This window comes from Lissotriton helveticus, chromosome 10 (assembly GCF_964261635.1).
Source record: "Lissotriton helveticus chromosome 10, aLisHel1.1, whole genome shotgun sequence".
In the NCBI taxonomy this organism is placed as follows: Eukaryota; Metazoa; Chordata; class Amphibia; order Caudata; family Salamandridae; genus Lissotriton; species Lissotriton helveticus.
This window is the reverse complement of record NC_136071.1, coordinates 857,867,786-857,888,193: the sequence shown is the minus strand read 5'-3', so window position 1 is coordinate 857,888,193 and position 20,408 is coordinate 857,867,786. Positions and strand designations below refer to the sequence as shown.

The following is a 20,408-nucleotide window of genomic DNA, read 5'->3' as shown; positions in this document are numbered from 1 at the left end:
CTCCCATAAAAGGCAGGGAATTTCCTGAACGAAACAGTTGCAAGAAGCATTGAACCAATGTTCTATTCTGCCACTGAAGGAGAAACACATACTTTAATCTTGCTCAACTTCTGGAAAGGAAAACAGAATCCAACTGACACATTCATCTGTATGGAGCATTAGTACCACTGGATAAAGGAGATCTTCCTGTGCATCGATGAACCCAAGACAGCAATCATATTGATTAGGGATCCTAAGTCTAACACATCACTGTTGCCGCTCCCACAAACCTTAAAACCCCTCCATTGACTTCATCAGAAGTTGGAAATTTGACACAAAATTTACCTTTGTATGTCCTCACCCTATAATCAATGTTGTGCACTGTGGTAAAGGGTATAATTATACTTCCCTTCCATAAATCATTCTTCCACTCCTTCACACTGATAACAACATCAGACTGACCAGAGCCCTCTTCCTGACATGCTTACACCACTGCAGCTTTAGCTCCTCTAATCTGCTCAAGAAACGCACTGCCATACTCCAAAAACGTCAGAAAAAAGTAGCAAGAAGATTCCTAAAGCTCACAAAGCTCTTAAAGCGCTCTGTTTTTCCCTGAAGAGGCGAGGATTAAATGTGAGTTCTTATGTACCATCCACAAAACTAACTGTAACAAAGGTCCTGAATACCTGCAGAACCCAACACTTGCTACTTTCCTACTAGAGCTAAGCCCAACTTCTTCCCATTGGATCAACCAATGATCCTGCAAGATAATGAAACATGGTGACAGACATGTGGGCATGCAAGGACCTGGAACATCTTTGACCTCAAACTAAGAGCTTAGGTTCAGAAAAACAAACTTTTCAGTCATACCTTCAAATGAAACTACCTAGGAACAAGGGTCCAATGTATGAGTACGATGCAAGAATAACAGAACGCTAACTTCTATTTATGACATTAGCAAATCTTAAACACTTATTTCATTATGTGGTTTACCTGTGCCTGTTTTACTAAGGCCAGTTTACTCTTGTGAAACTGCAGCTCCTGTGACTTGAGCGCAGCCACAGCCTCAGCTAGCTGGTTGTTAGTCTTTTCATTTTCCAAACGAGCACTATGGAGATTAGACATTGTTTTGTCTCGCATATTTACTACATCACTGAGTTCCCTGGACATTAATATTGCTTCCTGTCTGTTCGCTTGAATTTGTTCCTCAGCTCTTCGAAGCTGTTCCTTTAAAAATGTGGCCTCCTCCTGAAAGATAGCCAAATTGGAAAAAGGTATAACAGGATTATATTTACTATCCAAAATAACTCTGATACTTTGAGATTTAAAAACAAGCTAACCTTTCAAATAAATTACAATTATTTACTTACAGAGAGCGTTCGAGTGACTACCCTCAAATCCAAGTACTACAAATGTCATACTGATTGCATAGTACTAGTGGGCAGTGAATGGTCCCACACTGCCAAACCAATGAGCATCAACCCTGCCTTGCCCAAGTGATCCAGAAAGGGAGTGAAGTTAGCTCATTCCATGTTGTTAGATAGCCAAATGTGGAGCCTATCTGGAACACCTGAGGTGACTTTTGTTAAACTGGCACCTCTTTTTAAAGGGCAAGATTCAGACCACCAACTAAATTTGCAAAGACTACCTAAAAATTATAGTTACCATTTCTACTGATTGAACATACCAATTAGTAAAATAAGAAAATAATTGAATGTACATATCAAAACGAATAAGAATGGCTTGAAGCATAATAGCCACAGCTTTTAGTTTGACAGGGTCACCAGAAGCATGAACCAATCATATACTAATACAGCTGATCCCGACTCATACCCATATGGAACATATCTTAACCAGTCTGGTAACTATAACAGATCTATTCCACGGTTGATTCTCTACATCAACCAACCTTCATCACAATTATTCTAGGAATGAAATTGCTCACTTAACATGATACCCTCAACTTTTACATCACTTTATTTCTCAAGTAAACACACACATTTATCTGGTCTAAAAGTCACAATGAAGAATAGATTAATCTCCGGATGTTAATGCTCTAAGTACCTGTAAAGATCAGGAGGCAGCCCTACAATGGTCTCCTGGATGCGGGAAATGTATAAAGTCGTCTCTTATAAATAAATAATGGCTAGACTACATGATCAGCTGCACACATTTTGGTAAAGGAAAGAGTCATCCGAGACCCATAAGGTCTATAACATGTAATACTTAAAGAGGGGGCGTGGCTTGAACTCCGCCGAGCATGGACGCCTGAGCCCTGAGCTCCGGGCCGATCTCGGCGTTTATCCTGTCTAAGGCCTTCCCCGGCGGCGCCGACGACCCAGCGTGGTGCCTAGGGGTTGTGGAGCACCTCGGCGGCAGTTGTGTGCGGGGAGAGCGCCTCGGGAGCAACGAGCCCGGAGACCAGAGGGAGGCCCCGCCTGAGGCGATCAACCATCTTGCCGGAGGCCTACCCCAGCTGCCTGATCCCCGGCCTCGATTTGTGAGGAGCCGCCTGGAGACCCGACCCGCCGCAGACTAGCGGAACTGGTGCCGGCCCGAAGACGGCCCTCTGGCAATTGTAGACGCGGGCGCCCTGCACTGGCGCCCGCGAAACACCGTGGCAGCTGAATAGTGGTCGATGGTCATGAGAGGAGGGGTCCGGTGAGTTGTGCTGCGACACCATCGCGCCCGGGCAGCGGCGCGGCCCGATTGCCGGAGGGGGGCGACGCCTGGAGCGGATCCGACAGGCGCCGCTTGCTACGGGGAGTGGCGCTGCCTGACAGCCAGCTAGCTGTGCTGCTGGAGGCGCGGCGCGGCCCGGGACTGTGACACAGGCCCCGGCTCGGGAGAAGTTGCTAAGGAGCGGTGTGTGGTGCTCGGCCTGCTGGGGTCACCGCTGGTGAGCTGCAGGATTGGCGGCTGGTGTGCCCGCGGGCTGAGCAGGACCTGGCCAGGGGTGCCCCATTCATTACCTGGTGTTGGCAACGACGGTAGTGCCTTGGTTCCTGCACCACGGGGCTCTGGACTCTGGGCGTCCCATGGTAGCGGTGCTGGCCCGCGGACACGGAGTTGCCCCCACGGCTGGCTGCACACAGGGGAGAGTGACTTGGGGCCGCACTGAGCCCCCCCCGGATACGGAGTCCACCGGCCGGATTTCCCTGCACTCGACGAGAAGCTATGATTGCTGTATGCCCCTGGTAGACCTCGTCGGAGAGCGCTGAGGCTGGCGAGTGGTGCCCCCATTGGAGCGGCAGGTACCAATAAGCCCGCGGTGTCATTTGGAGCGTGGGCTGGTGCCCGGACCTTCTTACGCGGGCGGCCCCCCAAGCCACGGTCCTGGGAAATTGACTGGACGGGACTACGGGGAGCACGGTTCCTATTGCAGTTCCGGAGAGCATCGCGAGGTTGGCTTTTGGCGCCCGGCATGCTTGACGAAACCCGGGGCTGCGCCATGGGGAAACCGCGAAAGGGAGCAGGGGCGGCACCAGCCGACCAGACTGAGGACCTACCGGAGGTACAAGGACAGAGCTCGACGGAGGGCCAGAATGCGGGGCTACAACAGCAGCAAATGGACCAGATCCTTAAGGCCATAGGGGACACTAGAGAAGCGCTGCGGCAGGACATTACGCAGGTATCAACAGGCCTAGGCCTCCTGAAGGCGGACCACGACAAGCTCGCTGATCGGGTCAAGTCTGCGGAGCTGGTGCTGGAGACGCTAGAGCTGGCCCAGAAAGCAGCGGATGCCACGATGGAGGACTTACTGCGCAGAGTGCAGCACCTGGAAAGGTGCCCCCCTCGGCCGGTGGTTGCGCGCCTGCTGCATTTCAGGGACCGGGACATCATCCTGCGACAAGCTAGGTCGGCTGGCCCGTATAAGGTGGACAACGCATCGGTGTCTCTCTTCCCCGATTACTCCCAGGAGGTCCAACGTAGCCGCTTCTCCTTCATGGCGGTCAAGAGGGCCCTTCGTGATGAAGGGGTACAGTACTCCTTACTGTTTCCGGCATGCTTGAAAGTGTTGGTGGATGGAGTGGCGACGTTTTGTGACACGCCGGATGGCGCTTGGCAATGGCTGGAACGGTACCGAGCGGGCAAAGACGGCGCTGGCAACTGGGCAGAGGCGACAGAGGAGCGACCGAAACCGCGCAGGAGTAGGCGCAACCGGAGACGTGTACAGAACAGGAGGTCCCCGTCGGAATCACAGACGGAGCTGGAGAGGCAGGCTGCCCTGCAGGCGGTGTCGGTTATCTCTGGAGAGGTGACGGAGGCCCCATTGGTGGACTCGGGCTCCCGGCTGGGCTCTGATGAGGCGGACTTTGGAGGCTCTGATGGGGGTTCGGAGAAGGATCCTGCAGAGCTGCCTCAGGTTACACCACAGACGGCCGATGGACTGATGGACGAATGATACTCAGGATGCTGAGCGAAGTACAGTAAGGGGGCATGCTCGGCCTGTGGTGTTGACATTGTGGGGGACACTGGGGGACCGCTTCTTGGGGCGCTGGGAGGAACGCCTTCTTCTGTCTTGAAGGGGTATTGCTGGGGAGTGAGAGGGCTCTGGCGGACTGAGAACTCAAATGGGTCGAGGCGCTGCTGGGGGGAGGAGGCTATCATGGGCGGGATCGGCCTATCACGGTGTGGTGGGTCTCTTGCTGTCCTGCCTGGCTGGTGTGGAGTCACCCCCTCTACCTCACATAGCTTGTGAGTCTCTGGTAGTTACCAGAGTTTCCCTCGTTGACGGGGGCAGGGTTTGGATGGGTAACAACTGTTTGGCACCTGTTCTGGGGGAGGGTGGGTTGGGAGTTGGTTGGGGCTGTTACACGTTAAAGGGGATTGTCAGTGTGCCGCTAGGATTGTGTGGGATTGGACTCCGCTATAGGCCTACTGATGGCGGCTAGACTCGAATTGAAATGTATTACCTGGATTGTGCGGGGGCTCAACTCCATGAGGAAGCGGTATAAGGTGCATGCATATTTGGTCCGCAGGGGGATCCAGGTGGCCTTTTTACAGGAAACACATTTAACTCAAGTGGAAGGGCAGGCGCTGCAGCGGCGATGGAGGGGGCAACTCTTCTATACCACCTACTCCGCTTATGCTAGGGGGGCGCTGGTATGGGTGCGCGCAGGTGTCCCCTTTCAACCCATGACGACGATGGTGGACTCAGACGGGAGGTTTGTGGCTGTGCTGGGGCGTCTCGATGGCCGGGACGTTACGCTTTGCAGTGTCTATGTCCCAAACTCTGATCAGGCTGCGTTCTTCTCGGCGCTGTCGGGGAGGCTGGCATCCCTGTTGGTGGGCACAGTGTTTATGGGGGGGAGGGGGGAGGGGGGACTTTAATTCGGTGGTAGACGAGGAGATGGATCGTTCCCATCCCCCACTGGCGCAATCAGTGGTGCGCAGGGTGGCCAGGGCACGGAAGAATTGGCAGGAAAAATGGGACCTCTTAGATACCTGGCGGACACATCACCCTGCTGACAGGGATTATTCGTTTTACTCTGCACCCCATGACCTTCACGTGCGCCTTGACACTGTGCTTTGTACACCTGGGGCCCAGGAACTCACACGTAGCAGCGAATACCTAGCGAGGACTATCTCGGATCATAACGCTTGCTTGCTCACGGTCCTCTGGTCGAGACAGCGGCAGTCGGTTCCCACATGGAGACTGAATCCGCTGGCACTGGAGGACCCGGTGTTTAACGCGGAGGTGCGGGAGGGCATAGAGCATTACTTTCAGGAGAACGCGGGTTCCGCGACCACCAGGGAGCATGAGTGGGACGCCTTTAAAGTGGTGGTGCGAGGTGTGTGCCTCTCGTCCACAGCGGGGGCGCGTCGGAATTTGCTAGGTGATATAGGACGGGAGGAGGCCTCACTGCGGCAGGTGGAGAAGGCTAGTCATATAGAGGGGGGCAGTAGGGAGGAAGTGCTAGCGGCTCAGGAGTGGGTAGCCACTCAAGTTGAGAGGCTTCGCTGCCTTGACTATAGAGAGTACATGGTCCGGGCGCACGCTGAGGGAGACTGGGTAGGCACGTTGTTGGCATGGCTGGCCAACCCACAAACTAGGGGTACGCCGATACTATCACTGGCTACACCCACGGGGGACCTGGTTCACTCGCAGAAAGAGATTAACGATCAGTTTCTGGCTTATTACGCGGAGCTCTACTGGAGCAGGCTGAAGGTACCTCCGGCTGGGCTGGATGCCTTCTTGGATGAGGCGCAGTTACCGCAGTTAGACTCAGAACAGGGGAATGCACTGGGCGCTGCTATATCCTTGGGGGAGATTAGAGCAGCGGTTAAGCACATGGCCAGAAAGAAGACGCCGGGGGGTGCCGGTCGAGTTCTACGCCTCGTACATTGACCTCCTAGCACCTCAATTACATTGGGTGTATGGCGAGGCCTGGGAGCTGGGCAGGCTGCCACCGTCGGCCAGAGAGGTGATCATAGTGTCGTTACTGAAGAAGGGTGGACTGCCTACCGCAAGGACTGCTTACCGTCCGCTCTCGATGCTCACTGTGGACTATAAGGTGCTGAGTAGGATCTTGGCCACGCGGCTGACCATGCATATGTGTACTCTGGTGCACCCGGATCAGTCGAGCTTCATTCCCACGCGGAACACCTCGACATGCATACGGCGACTGATACGGGTCATGGAAGTAGAGGGGGAGGGTCCCTCGGGCGCGGCCGTGCTGTCGATGGATATCGAAAAAGCATTCGATAGCGTTGGGTGGTCGTATCTGTTTCGTGTGCTTCGTCGGTTCGGGTTAGGGGGTGATTTCGTCCGCTGGACGCAGCTGCTGTATGACTCCGCTACTGCCAGTGTCCGTACGGGCCGTTCAATATCTGCGGCATGCTTGGTGGAAAGAGGCACCCGACAGGGTTGCTCCTTGTCCCCGCTCCTCTTTGCGCGTTGGCGATCGAGCCTCTGGCAGCACGAGCCCGGCAGGGGCGATGTTATGGGGGGTGCTGCTGCGCGGCGATCCGCATTACATCTCCATGTTTGCCGACGACCTCTTACTATACTTGGCCGACATGGAGGCTTCGGTGCGAGGTGTACGGGCCCTCCTTCGGGAGTTTGGCGAATTGTCAGGGCTGCGTGTTAACTGGTCCAAGACCTGTTTATTCCCATTGACATCACGTAGCGCCCAGCCCACGGAGCTGGAGGGACTGCGCTGGGAATCGGAGTGCTTACCGTACCTTGGTGTCTATATTTACCACACCCACTCGCTCCTATATGAGGGAAATGTGGGCAGAGCGTTGAGGGGCATTAGAGGCAGTATGGGGTTTTGGCGTACCCTCCCACTGTCAGTGTTATGTTATGTTATGTTATGTTAAAATAAGTTTATATAGCGCACGGCTACTCTAAAAGAGTGTCCCGGCGCTTTCCACAGGCAGCTCAATGTAGAATAACATAACAGGGAAAAACAGATACAAGAAACAGAAAAGACCCACCAGAAAGAAACTAGAGATTAAAAAGCCAAGTCTTCAAGCTCTTCCTCAACTGAAGCAGATTGGGGGTGCTGTGTAGCGCCAGTGGAAGAGAATTCCACAACTGGGGTGCCTTGCAGCTGAAGGAGTGGCCCCCAGTGCGGGCCTTCCTCACACGCGGAACCACGGCAGTAAAAAGAGATTCAGACCGCAGTGAGCGGACTGGGCGATAGAAGGCCAACCTGCGCCGTAGGTACCCGGCCCCTGAGCCAAACAATGCTTTGTGCATCAGCGTCAGGGATTTAAACATAATCCGCTTCCGGATGGGCAACCAGTGCAGCGTTTGCAGCAGCCCAGAAGCTCGTGCTCGCCTATGCAGGCCAAAGATGGCACGGGCAGCAGAGTTTTGTGCCACCTGCAGGTGCTGGACTAGATAGTCAGGGAGGCCGAGAAAGAGGGTGTTGGCGTAATCCAACCTGGATCCAATAAGCGCCTGCACGGTAATCCGCCTATGCTCCGCAGAAAGCAGTGGAAGGAACTTGCGGAGCATCTTCAAAATGCCGAAACAGGTGCCGGCCAGACCAAGGACATGAGCTCTCAATGAAAGCTTATTGTCCAGTTTAACACCAAGATTTTTGGCAACCAATGATGACTGTGCGGGAGGACACATTTCAGACGGCCACCATTGCCGCCATTGCCAGTGGCCGGAAGAATAGCGCTGTTGAAGATGGTGGCCCTCCCACGACTGCTTTATTTTTTTCGCACACTGCCGGTGTGGATTCCGATTTCCTTCTTCAGGATGCTGCGGTCGATGGTGATAGGGTTCATCTGGGGCTCCGGCAGGAGACGTGTAGCTTTGAACACCCTGTTCAGATCGCGTGAGGAAGGAGGTACCGGATTTTGAATGGTACTATCTGGCGGCACAGCTGCAATGGCTCACGCAGGTGGTGGCGCGGGAGTTTAGTGGCCCAGACGGCCCACAGGGCAGAATTATTCAGCGCCGTGTCTTGTCCTTCATAGTGCTCCAGCAGAGGCTTCAGCTGGACCAGCTCACTCTCGAGGAGCGTACCCTTCGCCAATGCTGGCTGCGTAGCCAGAAACGGGCGGGATTTCCCACCCCGTATGCCCCGGAGAACCCTTTGGGCATGTGCACTGCCCTCCCCCATGGCGGGGATTGGTCAGCGCTGGCCACCTGGGAGGAACGTGGGGTCCACATGATAGGGGACTTGTATAGAGATGGTACTCTGTTGCAGTTCCACGAACTGCAAGACACCTTTGATTTGCCGAGGGGTGACTTTTTGCTACATGCGGCTTTGGTATCCAGAAGCACTGGAAGTTGGGTCTGGCGGAACCCCCCACGTCATTGGGTTGCCAAAACATCATGATGGCCGCTGGCACTTTCAAGGCTATCACCTGCCTGTACAGGAGAATGGCATTGGATGGACCGCCGCCCCTGGATAGGCTGCGGGAGCGCTGGGAGGGAGACCTCGACCGGCAGATACTGGAGGCGACCTGGCCTCAGCTCGTGCGACGGGCCTGGAAGGGCACGCGCAATGTTCGGTTTCAGCTGGTCCAGTACTTCACGCTCCACAGGGCTTATTTGACGCCGGTTAAAATTCAGCAGGTCTTCGGGGGAGCACATTCAGTGTGCCCTCGTTGTAACGCAGAGGGAGCTGACTTTGGCCATATGTTTTGGTCCTGCGCAGGGCTCGGTACATACTGGACTGATGTCATGACTTGCTTGAATGAGGTTACGGGACGTCAAGTTGACATGAGTATGGGGGCTTGCCTCTTACTCTGGTTCCCGCACACACCAGCCACAAAAATTACAAGTAAATTCCTTGACCTGGGGTTGATTATGGCCAAGAGAGAGCTCACAATGCACTGGAAGTCCAGGGGGGCCCCAGCTTCCTGAGGTGGCGGGGGAGTTTCCAACAATGGGCGAGTAGTGAAGGGACTCTTAGGATACAGCTAGCCAGACGCACTTCTAATGACAAAGCGCTAGATGCGGCCAGGGCGTGGGGTGCGCTGGTGGGGGACCTTCAATCAATGGTGGAGACTAGTAGGGGAGACAAGATGGATGCGCCGGCGAGTCAGACGATGGAGTCTAGGGCGGCGACTGCGGGGGTACACACGGGAGGCGCATCCAGCTAGGTCCACACACCCTGGTGCATGTGAGGGTTTACGCACTCTTGTTGAAAGGGAACGAAAGACCGCTAAGGTACCATGCTATATTTTGCACTTTTACTGGATCTTCAACAGGCTGAGGGCTGCAACTGTGAGTGTCTTAGAAGGAGTTGGGCGCTATTGCACAAAGGTTTATGCCACTTTATGGGGAAGGCGGTAGGGGGCACACTGACAAGGGGGGTGGGGATAGAGGGGGAGGGGGGAAGGAGAATTGTTAAGGTACAGGGGATGCGGGCTAATGTTGATTTTATCCTGGCAAGGGCTACGGTGCTGAAGACCCGTTTATGATGCATGGCTGTACGATGTTTGACCAAAACTCAATAAAAATCTGTTTTAAAAAAAAACCATGTAATACTTAAAAAGATAAACAGACTCAGAGGGGCTTGTCTAGCTATCAGTCACACCCTACATCCGGACATGTGAAGAACCGCATAGCAGGTCTAGACATTGCCAAATTCTGGTCATCTAACAAGATATCCCAAAGAAGAACTAATGAACATTCTTGAAAGGCATAAGACATGACATAATTTACCTCGAGTGAGTTAACAGAAAAGAAACAATATAAAATGAAACCAAACCGAATTCAACATCATGTAATATGTTGTATCCTGTTAAATATATGGTTTGTGCCCAGCCTTATCACAACATGACTCTTCATTATTGCATTATGCTTGAACTGGTTTACTTTAATTAGAATAATAGCTGGTTTAGGGAGACGGAATGGTGGTTCTGGAAAATAGCTGAAGTACAGAATATATATCTGTAATTGTATGATCATTATAATCACTATGTTGAACATGTTTTTGTTCGAAAATAATAATTTTTAAATCAGTATCACTACAAAAAAAAATGCTAAGTATCCTCCATGCACAGCCTGTTGAAGAACAATAATCTGTAGGCTCTAGTACAGATGTAAGTAATTTGAGATGTGCAGATGTAAGTAATTTGATCATTATTATCTGCATTATCCCAATGAGAGTTCTTGCAGTGGTTGCCATGTTTAGACATGATAAGCAAGGAGGGAAGGTGCACTCTAAGACTCTTCCTGAGCTGGACTGAGATTATTTGTGGGCAATGTACACAGGTGGTTCCAGAAGGGAAGCTACTGGAGCTCCAGTCTATCTGGCCACAGTCCTGGAGTACACAACTGCTGACATTCTGGAGCGGTTTAGCAACACAGACGGTGATAAAAAAAGGCACTCATCATCCCCTGGCACTTGCAGTTCACCATCTGCAACAACGAGGAGATCATTGAGGAGTGGACAGTCCAAGACAAGGAAATAGTGCTGGGAATTCAAGTGGTACAATGAATGATGCTGGGCTTTGCCACTGGAGATGGCAAACTTGAACTCCGCTAGAAAAAGATGTCCTGCAGGAAGGCATAAAATCAAACTAGCCGAACAGTTGCGTAACCTATTGGTGAACATTATGAGTGATGACCATGTAAAACCACCAAGGCACATTAATGGAGGTTAATACTTGTTTTATGCGGTCTGTTTTTTACCCTTTTTTTTATTAAACAACTCCAATTATTACATATAGAAAAATAGAGATATATGTCAGTAAATAAATATATAAATATCTTCATGATTAATAAAGCTAGCAAAAAGGCATTAATTCTAGGATTTTACAATTATAGAGAAAAGCAAAGACAATTAACAAAGAGTACACAATTCATTACATTCATTCATTACATTACGAGACGTCAATAATATACATATTATAGCGGGAGCGATTTTTCTTGTACCCTTCTTACATCCCTACTCCAGGCCGCAATTGGAGATCAGATCTTACTGCCACGTATTCTAGGATGTCTCCCTCTAGTAGAGTTTATGGCTTTTTCTTGATTAGACACCCACAAAAATCGTGCTAGCCACATTTGAAAACTTGGTGGATCCAGGACACCCCTTTGCTGGGGTAGCTGTGCGCTCAAAAAATACATTTAACATAACATAACATCCTTCCAGCGAGCTGCAAGTATTATTCTATAAACTGCTGTTCCCACAAAAAGACATGATTCCTCCTCTGTACTAAGCCCCAGAGTGCTATCATAGCCAAGAATAAGAAAAGTAGGCGATTCCGCCACCTTATGCCCGAACACCTCCTCCCAAAATTCTGACAGCATCTTTTTAAGTGTTGTTAATTTCTGGGCCCGCTCCGCACCTGGGGCACTCATCGTTTATTCTTTTACCCCATGCATACAGGTTAGCAGGGGTATAGTACAAATTAAAGATGGTCTTATACAGCTGGGCTTTTAAGTTAGAAGTTAAGAGTAACCGTGATGTTAAAAATAGGCTCATGTCAATATCAACATTGGGGTTAGCAAGTTTACCAGCCCATGATGACTCTGTATGTTCCAGGTCATCTTGAAGCTTTTCAAGAAGCAAGCCATATATTGTTCCAATTCTAGTTGAATTTTTACTTATAATATCAAAGAATGGGATCTTTTCCAATGTAATTCCGGAGTTTTTAAGATAAGAATAGTATTAACTGAATACATTTAAAATAGTCATTATTAGAAATTTCAAAATTTCTCTGTAAACTCAAAAACCTGGTAATTGACTCCCCTCCCCAAAAGTCCCATATTGTTGTAATCCCCACGCTTTCCCATTTTTTAGCAAAGTCGTTAGCCTGTACAGGCAATAGATAAGAATGCCACGAAGGGGTATATCTATTACATTTTGGGATTGCCATATATCTAGAAACCCTCCTCCGAATTTTCCAAGCACTACTGATAACTTTGAATTTAACTTTTTTATAGTAGCTTGGCTCTGGTTGTCTCAGCAGGAGCCCTTGGGCTTTCTTTCCAATTGATAATTCATAGATAGATGGTATTTCCATGACCTCTGTATTCTCAGTAGCAGCCGTTGTATTAAAAAGTGGTACCATTTGATGGAGAAGAGCAGCCCAATAGTATAACATCATATTGGGGATCTCTAGGCCAGCCCTGTTTTGTGGTAAATATAAATATTTCAAAGACCTCCTAATTTTTCCGTATTGCCAGACAAAATTAGACATTTGTGATTCAAGTGTTTTAATAATATTATCTTCTATAATTCAGGGAATAGCTCGAAACAAATATAGTACCCTAGGGAGTACATTCATTTTTAGAAACTTTCCCCTACCAATGATTGATAAATGCAAACTATTAACTCTTGTAAGATATTTTCTTATGTCCCTCATTAGGGGTTCATAGTTCAATATGTTAATGTTTTCGACCCTTGGGCTTAGACATACCCCAAGATACGTGGTTTGTTCTGCTTTTCTAGGATCATCATAGTAAATGTTATCGGTGCATAAAACAATCATTTTATCTCTATTAAGAGAGTATTCAGAGTAATGACCTAATGACTAGGTAATAATCTCTATTTCTGCAATTGCCTCAGCGGGGTTTGGTATTAATACTGCCACATCATCGGCATAAGTGAGTATTTTTGTTTCATACGCACCGACACTGATTGTTTTTTTCCCCTGGGTCTGTAATAGTTTAATAATCAGATTGTTGATGTACAGAGCAAGCGTTATCGGGGAGCAGGGGCATCCCTGCCTTGTTCCTCTCGATATAATAATTGGATGAGATTCAATACCCATTACTTGGAGCTTAGCTCTTGGTTCTTGATACATTGCTCTGATCGATTTAATAAGTCCAGTCTCAAAATGAATAGACTCAAGCACACCCCAGAGAAGTTCCCATGACACCCGATCAAAAGCTTTCTCAGCATCTAGGAGGAACATCGACATCTGGCCCCCTGTCCCAGACATGATATCGAAGAGCGAGATAACGCTACGGGTATTATCCGTTGTACCCTTACCAGGGATGAAACCATACTGCCAGGGGGAGACCAAATGTTCGATGACCCTCCCGAGCCGATGAGCCAAGATCTTTGCGTAAAGCTTAGAGTCAGAATTGATCAGCGAAATAGGACGGTACGATGGTGGAAGCTCGGCAGATTTGCCCTTTTTAGGAAAAATAATTATATTAGTCTCTTTCTACGATTCTGGTGGAGTGCTGCTCCATTGTATCCCAACAAACAGACCCAATAGGAAAGGTAGTATTTGTTCTCCTAGTATTTTATAAAGTTCTAAGGGGATTTTGTCGGGGCCAGCTGCTTTCCCAGAAGCCAGACCAGATAGGCCTAATTGCAGCTCTGCAATACTAATCTCTTTTTCCAAGTCCTTCCTAGTCCAGTTATAGTATCTATGACCTTACTCCACCCAGTGTCAGTTACAAATTCCCTTAAAAAATGTCTAATTTCATCTGAATCAGCTATAGTATCACTTTGGTAGAGCTTTTGGTAGTAATGTTGAAATACTTCGACAATATCCTCTGGTTTTGTATATTCCTGAGCTTTTGCTTTAATAGAAGTAATCGTGTTATAAGAAATCTTCTGTCGCGTGCGCAAAGCCAACTGCTTACTCACCCTCTCTCCATTTTCATAGATACTACTTTGGTGGGACTGAAAAGTTTCCGCAGCTTTCTGGGTCACCCCGCTGTTTAGGTCTGTTTTAGGACCAGTATTCGGCGCATAGTATGTATTCCATCTTCACCCCGAGCTATTGATGCAACATGTTCTTCCTCTGCTCTAGCCAGATCTTGCACCAATAGATAATTTTTCTTATCATGCTGTTTTTTTATTCTAGCCACATAGCTAATTGTCTCCCCCCTAAGGGCAGCTTTAAAACAGTCCCAAACAACTAAATTGATTCATATCGAAATAGCCTTGGACTCAAGCAGTTATAAAGTTTATATAATCTCTATTTACCAAAAGCTTCCTATTGAATGTCCATTTTGAGCGTTGCCTTGTAAAACGGATTATGTTAATTGTAAGAATTAGGGAATTATGGTCTGAGATTATTTTAGGACATTTAATAACTTCTGCTTGGTTAGCCAGGTCCCTTGTCACTAATATATAATCTATTCTGACATATTTGTTGTGAGGCTGTGAAAAGTACGTGTACCCAGGATCGAATTGATTTTTAGCATCCCAAATATCCACAAGATCGTAACTATCTCTAAGTTGGCTGATAGCTCTAAATACCCTTGGTTTGCGGCCTGAATATATTTCCTGGCTCCGTTTCCTAAATGTAGATCCCAAGGAAATATTAAGATCACCACAAAAAAACAGCGATCTTGACCAAGTGGCAAGCTCCAATTAAAGATCTTCAAATATTTATGGGTCATCTTGGTTTGAACCGTAAACTGAACAAATAGTTATACCCAATGCCAATTCTATGATAACCCACCTCCCAAGGGTGTCCACTGCCTTACGTATAGCTTGTCCTAAGGGTATTTTGGCTAGAATAGCTACCCCACGAGTATTCGACGTTTGTGTGGTACAGGCAAGCAAATTGTAGCCCCAACTTTTAACAAATCGTTTTTATCCCAGGGCAAATGGAGACAAATTATATCCGCGGAGTTTTGTTTAATTATTTCACATAGACGGTCTCTCTTACTCCTATCATTAAGACCTGCCACGTTCCACAAGCAAATTGTTATCTTCCCCATTACAGTTTATTAGTTAGTTTCAGAGAGCCTGCCACCCTAATCCCAAACCCTGACAAGCTTTCCAGACATCTCGTGCCTTTTGTGTATCTTTTGGCAGAATTATCCATTTAATTGTATCGGTTACTATATCAGTATTATTATTGGAGTTGTTTTTTTTTCTTTCCGCTTTTACCCCCTGCCCTCCCACCACAATTCCCCAACCCTTCCCAACCTCCCCCCCCCCGCACCCATTGTGAGGCATACAGAATCCATTAGCGTCTGTTTGTGATGAGCATGCAACACATGACCAGAGCTCAGTCAAACATCTTACATATATATACATACAAATGGCGAACTACTCATATATATATATACATACAAATACCGGGCTACACAGTTTCCTATATAGCTTCTCATGCTTTGTTGTATGTCTTTTCTTTCTTCATCTTTTCTCCCTTCAATATTTGCTAGTCCTAGCTTAATCTAATTTAACCCATCGAGATATTCTTTGGCCTTTATTTCGGAGAGGAAGAATTTTGTTTGACCCCCATCAATCACTTTAAGCCGAGCTGGGTTGTTAAGATAGACGTGCGCTTTTTTGTCTTGAAATGACTTAATTAGCTGGCGCAGCCTCCACTGCCATTCGACGGTGGAGTGGCAAAAATCTGGGCGCACAAAATAAGAAACCCCATTTCTGGTGCGCTTAGCCTCAGGTCTGGCTTTCTCAAAAAACGCCTGGCGGAGCAGAAAATTGCCAAAAAACACAAGAATGCCACAGGGATATGCCCCGGTTTTCGTTGGTTGTTTTAGAGTGAAGGGCACGTGGTGGACACGCTGAACTTCAGCAGCCCAATTCCAGCTAGAAAGTTCCTGCAAAGAGTCACGAAGAAGGTACACCACATATGAGCAAATGTCTTCCCCCTCCACCGCCTCGAGGACCCCTAAAATGCGCAAGTTATTCCTACGCTGGCGATTTGCGAACTCCTCCAGTTTCCATCTGACATCTGCCAGCTCAGCTTCATGAGATTCAACCGGTCTTGGTTCATAGTGATCTTTGATTCATTAGAAACAATTCTCGATTACAGTTCAGTCAGTCGGTCCCCAAATGTACTACAGGTCCTGGTCAATTTACGCACCACCCTTGTACCTTACGTAAGGCCGCTTGAGCTTTGAGTAGGGTTCCTGGGGGTGGGGGAAGGGGTTTCCATGTGAATGCCAGAATGGGTTGTTAAGTCATTGAGTTGGTCCGCTTTTATGTTTTCTGTCTTCAGCATGAAGAAGGAGGTAAATTCTTCGCAATTAGGTAGGGAATCGGAGTTGGATTGGGGGGGTTGAGGTACGTCCTTCGATTGTGATTTGATTTGTTCAAATAATTTTTGTTGCCGTTTTTTTGGCTTGGTCCAGTTGATTACTGGAAAATATTGTCTTTGATTGTCTAATCTTTCTGTAGTAGGAGTTTCTCCTTGCTCTGAACCACTTGAGGTGACATGAGGAAGGAGTTGACCTCCATCTTCGTTCGATTAATCGTCAGGGATCTTCTGTCCTTGTTAAGTCTACCATCGTACCATGGTTTGGAGTCTTTTGTAGAGGTTCTTTTCCATTGTAGTGAAGCAACTTTGTCTAGGACCTTGTTTATGGAACAGAAGTAGTGATCAGTCAGATCTTGTACATCCGTTAGACCTTCAGGGGGCAACAGGATGTTGGGACAGGAATTTGTTATTAGTTCTGCATCTACATTTTTTAGATTTCTCTTCCAGATTTTGGGTCTCTGGGGTTGAGTACTGAAAGGTTTTATTGCTTCATTGATTAGCAAAGTGATGCTCTGATGGTCAGACCAATCACAGGGAAGGATCGTTACCAGCTGGGTGGCTTCCGCTTTGGAGAGGATTAAGTCTAGAATTGATCTTTATCATGTGTGGGGGTGCTACAAATCTGGGTGAGGTCGAGGTCTGAGAGGAAAGATTTGAGGCTATTGACTGCTGAGTCATTGAGGTCATTCCAATGGAGGTTGAGGTCTTCAAGGAATATTTGTTTATTTTGTTGTCCCATATTGGTAGAAACAATGTCCATGAGATGTTCAATAAAGGTGAGGTTATTCCTGGGGTGTGGTAAAAAGTGTGCAATGTACACACTGGTTTGTTGTTATTCTTGATTTCTAGGCACAAGTATTCACAAGAAGATAGAACCGGTGAATGGGAGCAATTCACTGAAAGGTTGGACCGATGTATGCAAGTGATTCCTCCTCCAGGCCTATCCATTCTGTCTAGTTAGATGATGTTGTAGTTTGGGGGCAACAATATGTCGAGGCTGGGCGAGGATGATTCGTTTAACCATGTTTCTGTCCGAATTAGCAGTTCAGGTTCATGAGTGAGGATGAGGTTGACTATGTCAGCTGCATGTCTTTCTGCAAGTAGGTTGTGGTAGTTACTCCTGCTATTTTCTGGTGCCCAATACAAACGGATGCCTCAGCCCTCTCCTAGACCCGCGCCTGCGCCTGCTCAGTAGGTTCCTGGAGAAGGAGAAATTCAAGATGCCTACACCCCGTCAGGTTCTGTCTGCGCTTATCTCTGGAAACTGATAGGTAGTGCTGGATCTGCAGGGCACCTATTTTCATATCCCCATCCTACAGGTCCATCTGCGCGCTACTTGTGGTTCACAGTAGGCCAGGAGCATTTTCAGTGTATTTGCTGTGCTACTCTTTGGCTGAATCAGTGCCCCTCGGGGGTTAATGAAAGTGATGGCAGTGGTTTGCAGCACACATATCTTCTGAGGTCGGGAGTTCCAGTCTTCCCCCTACCTTGATAACTTGCTGCTGCAGGCAGGCTCGCCACAGGGAGTAGTCACCCACCTCCAGAGTACAGTAGATCTCCTGAATTCACTCAAGTTCACTATCAATGTGCTAGAGTCACATCTTACTCCTTCTCAGACACTGGCTTTCATTGGAGCCATGCTAGCCACTGTACAGGTCTGTCCTTTTCCACTGTATTTGAGACTCTTGGACATTTGGGCTATATTCCCGATGTTTCCGCCTTGATCTTGGATCTCAGTCAGACTGACTCTAAGGCAGCTGGGCTTGATGGCCTTCTGCATTCTTGCTAGTGAAACATGCCAGGTGGCACATGCATGCTCTACAGTGGGATGTGAGGATCTCAGTGGGCGCAACATCAGGGGAATCGCTCAGACCTGGTCCAGATATCTGAGGAGACTGCACAAGATCTGCATTGGTGGCTACTGAACAGAAATTGAGTCAGTGGCAGACCACTCTCCCTTCCCCACCCAGAACTGACAATGGTGGCCAATACATTGCTTTTAGGATGGGGTGGCCATCTGAGAGAGGTGGAGATCAGAGGCCTCTAATTTCTAGCAGAGACTCCGCTCCACATCTATCTTCTGGAACTGAGATAGATTCGCTTGGTATTGAAAGCTTTCCTACTTCTTCAAAGGGAAGCTCGTCCGGGTGTTAATGAACAAAATCGCTGCCATATGGTACTGCAACAAAAAGGAGGGGGTGGGGGTTGTGGACCCCTGTGCCAGGAAACTGTGTCTCTGGACACGGCTGGAATATCAGTACATTTTCCTGGCCGTGCAGCCTCTGGCAGGATCTCTAAATGCCAGGGTAGACAAACTCAGCAGTCGATGCCTTGTGGACCACCAATGGTAGCAGCATCTGAAGTTCACTCATGGTCTGTTTTAGGACTAGGGAGAACATGACTATCTATTCCCCACCGATGAGAACGCACAATGTCAGCACTTCTGCACATCAGAGTTTCCAAATCTGCTCTCGCCTGTAGACTCATTCTGATTAGATTGGAATACAGGACTCCTATATGCCTTTCTGCCAATACCTCTCTTCTATCGGATTATCTAGAAGATCGCAACCATTCGGGCCAATTCATCGTGGGGGTTCCGGATTAGACGAGGAGGGTATGGTATCCAGAACTCCTTAGCATGAGAATTTGTCCTTCATTCAGGCTGACCTTTCGGGAGGATCCCCAGTCACATTAACAGGGTAGGGTTCTGCACTCAAATCTGGGCACACTCTACCTTCATACCTGGAGACTGAGCGGCGTCAGTTGCGGGTATTCGACCTTTATCCCAAGGTATGTAATGTCATATTGGCTGCCAAGTGTCCATCAACAAACACCGTATATGTCTGCCGGTGGGACAGGTTTCAGGTTTGGTGTGCCGACAAACATCTTGCTCCACTATCTGCACCCTTGTCTGCAGTGTTATTGTTTAATTTGTCCTTAGCCCGGCAAGTACTTGCTCTGGGCACAGTTAAGAGGCATCTTTCACCAATATTGGCTTTGATGTGGTTGCCAGATCAACTCCCCGTTCCAGTCACCTGTTCGGACACGTTTCATGAAAGATCTTCAACATGTGTTCTCTCCCAAGCCTTCATTATGCCTCAATTGGATCTTAATTTGGTTTTGATCTCCAAGACATCTTCCCCTTTCAAACTCATGCATAGTTATCCTCTCCAGCTTGTGACATTCAAAACAATCTTCTTGGTGGCCATCACATCGGCCATTTTCTTGGTGGCCATCCCATCTGCCAGTTGGGTCAACGACCAACAGGTTCTGTCTGTTCAGCCTCCATACACGAGCTTCTTCCCATATCAACTGGTTCTCTGCACTGTTCTCTTTTTTTTTTTTTTTACTGAAGGTGGGGACACCTTTCCATGTTGGCCAAAGCATCACACTGCCAACCTTTTTTGCTCCTCCACCCCACTCCAAAGAGGCAGCGGGACTCCACCGTCTGGACCCAAAAAGAGTGTTGCCCTTCTGACTCAATTGCACCAAAGAACATCGTGTAGGCGATCAGCTCCTTATGGGGTTCACCTGTACAAAGAAAGGGAAAGCAGTGTAGATGTATTTTACTCTGCATTAAGATCGGCTACGCACTGGCCAAGAAGTAAACTCCTGAGGGCTTGCTGGCTCATTCTTGCAGAGCCAAAACTGTGACCACTGTGTTAGCTCACCCAGTTCTGTCCTGGACATCCGTCAGGCTGCTATGTGGGCTTCTCTGAAAACATTTACTAAATGGTACTGCTTCTACAGTCAGGGCCCCGTTGGGCCCTCCAGGGCTTTTTGGTTTGAGTCAGTTCGCAGGCCCACCTCCGGGGAGGGATTGTTTTGGTATCTATTTTAAGGTAAGGAATCTGCGGCTAGTCTCTATCAGATGAGCAAGTTACTGTCAGTAAAACACTTATCCCGTAGACTCTTATCTAGCTGCAGATTCCTTATTAATCCTTCCTGATCTGAGAACGGAACTTCTCCACCTACAGAGGTCCTGTCAGCCCGTAGTTTTGGCACTCTAATCACAGCACCTTAGTTTA

The 20,408-nt window shown here is 48.3% G+C and overlaps 1 protein-coding gene across 10 annotated transcripts in view; it reads right to left on the bottom strand.

The window, feature by feature from the left end:
- The window catches only part of TAX1BP1 (Tax1 binding protein 1), a 702,037-nt gene that overhangs the window by 320,178 nt on the left and 361,451 nt on the right, over positions 1-20,408 (bottom strand). For 4 of the 10 annotated variants that reach the window (XM_078663483.1, XM_078663485.1, XM_078663484.1 and 1 more), the window contains exon 9: positions 973-1,227. The exons of the other annotated variants lie outside the window; for them this stretch is intronic. In XM_078663483.1, coding sequence (XP_078519609.1) covers positions 973-1,227 — 255 coding nt within the window. The remainder of the gene's footprint in view (positions 1-972; positions 1,228-20,408) is intronic. 10 annotated transcript variants of the gene reach the window in all.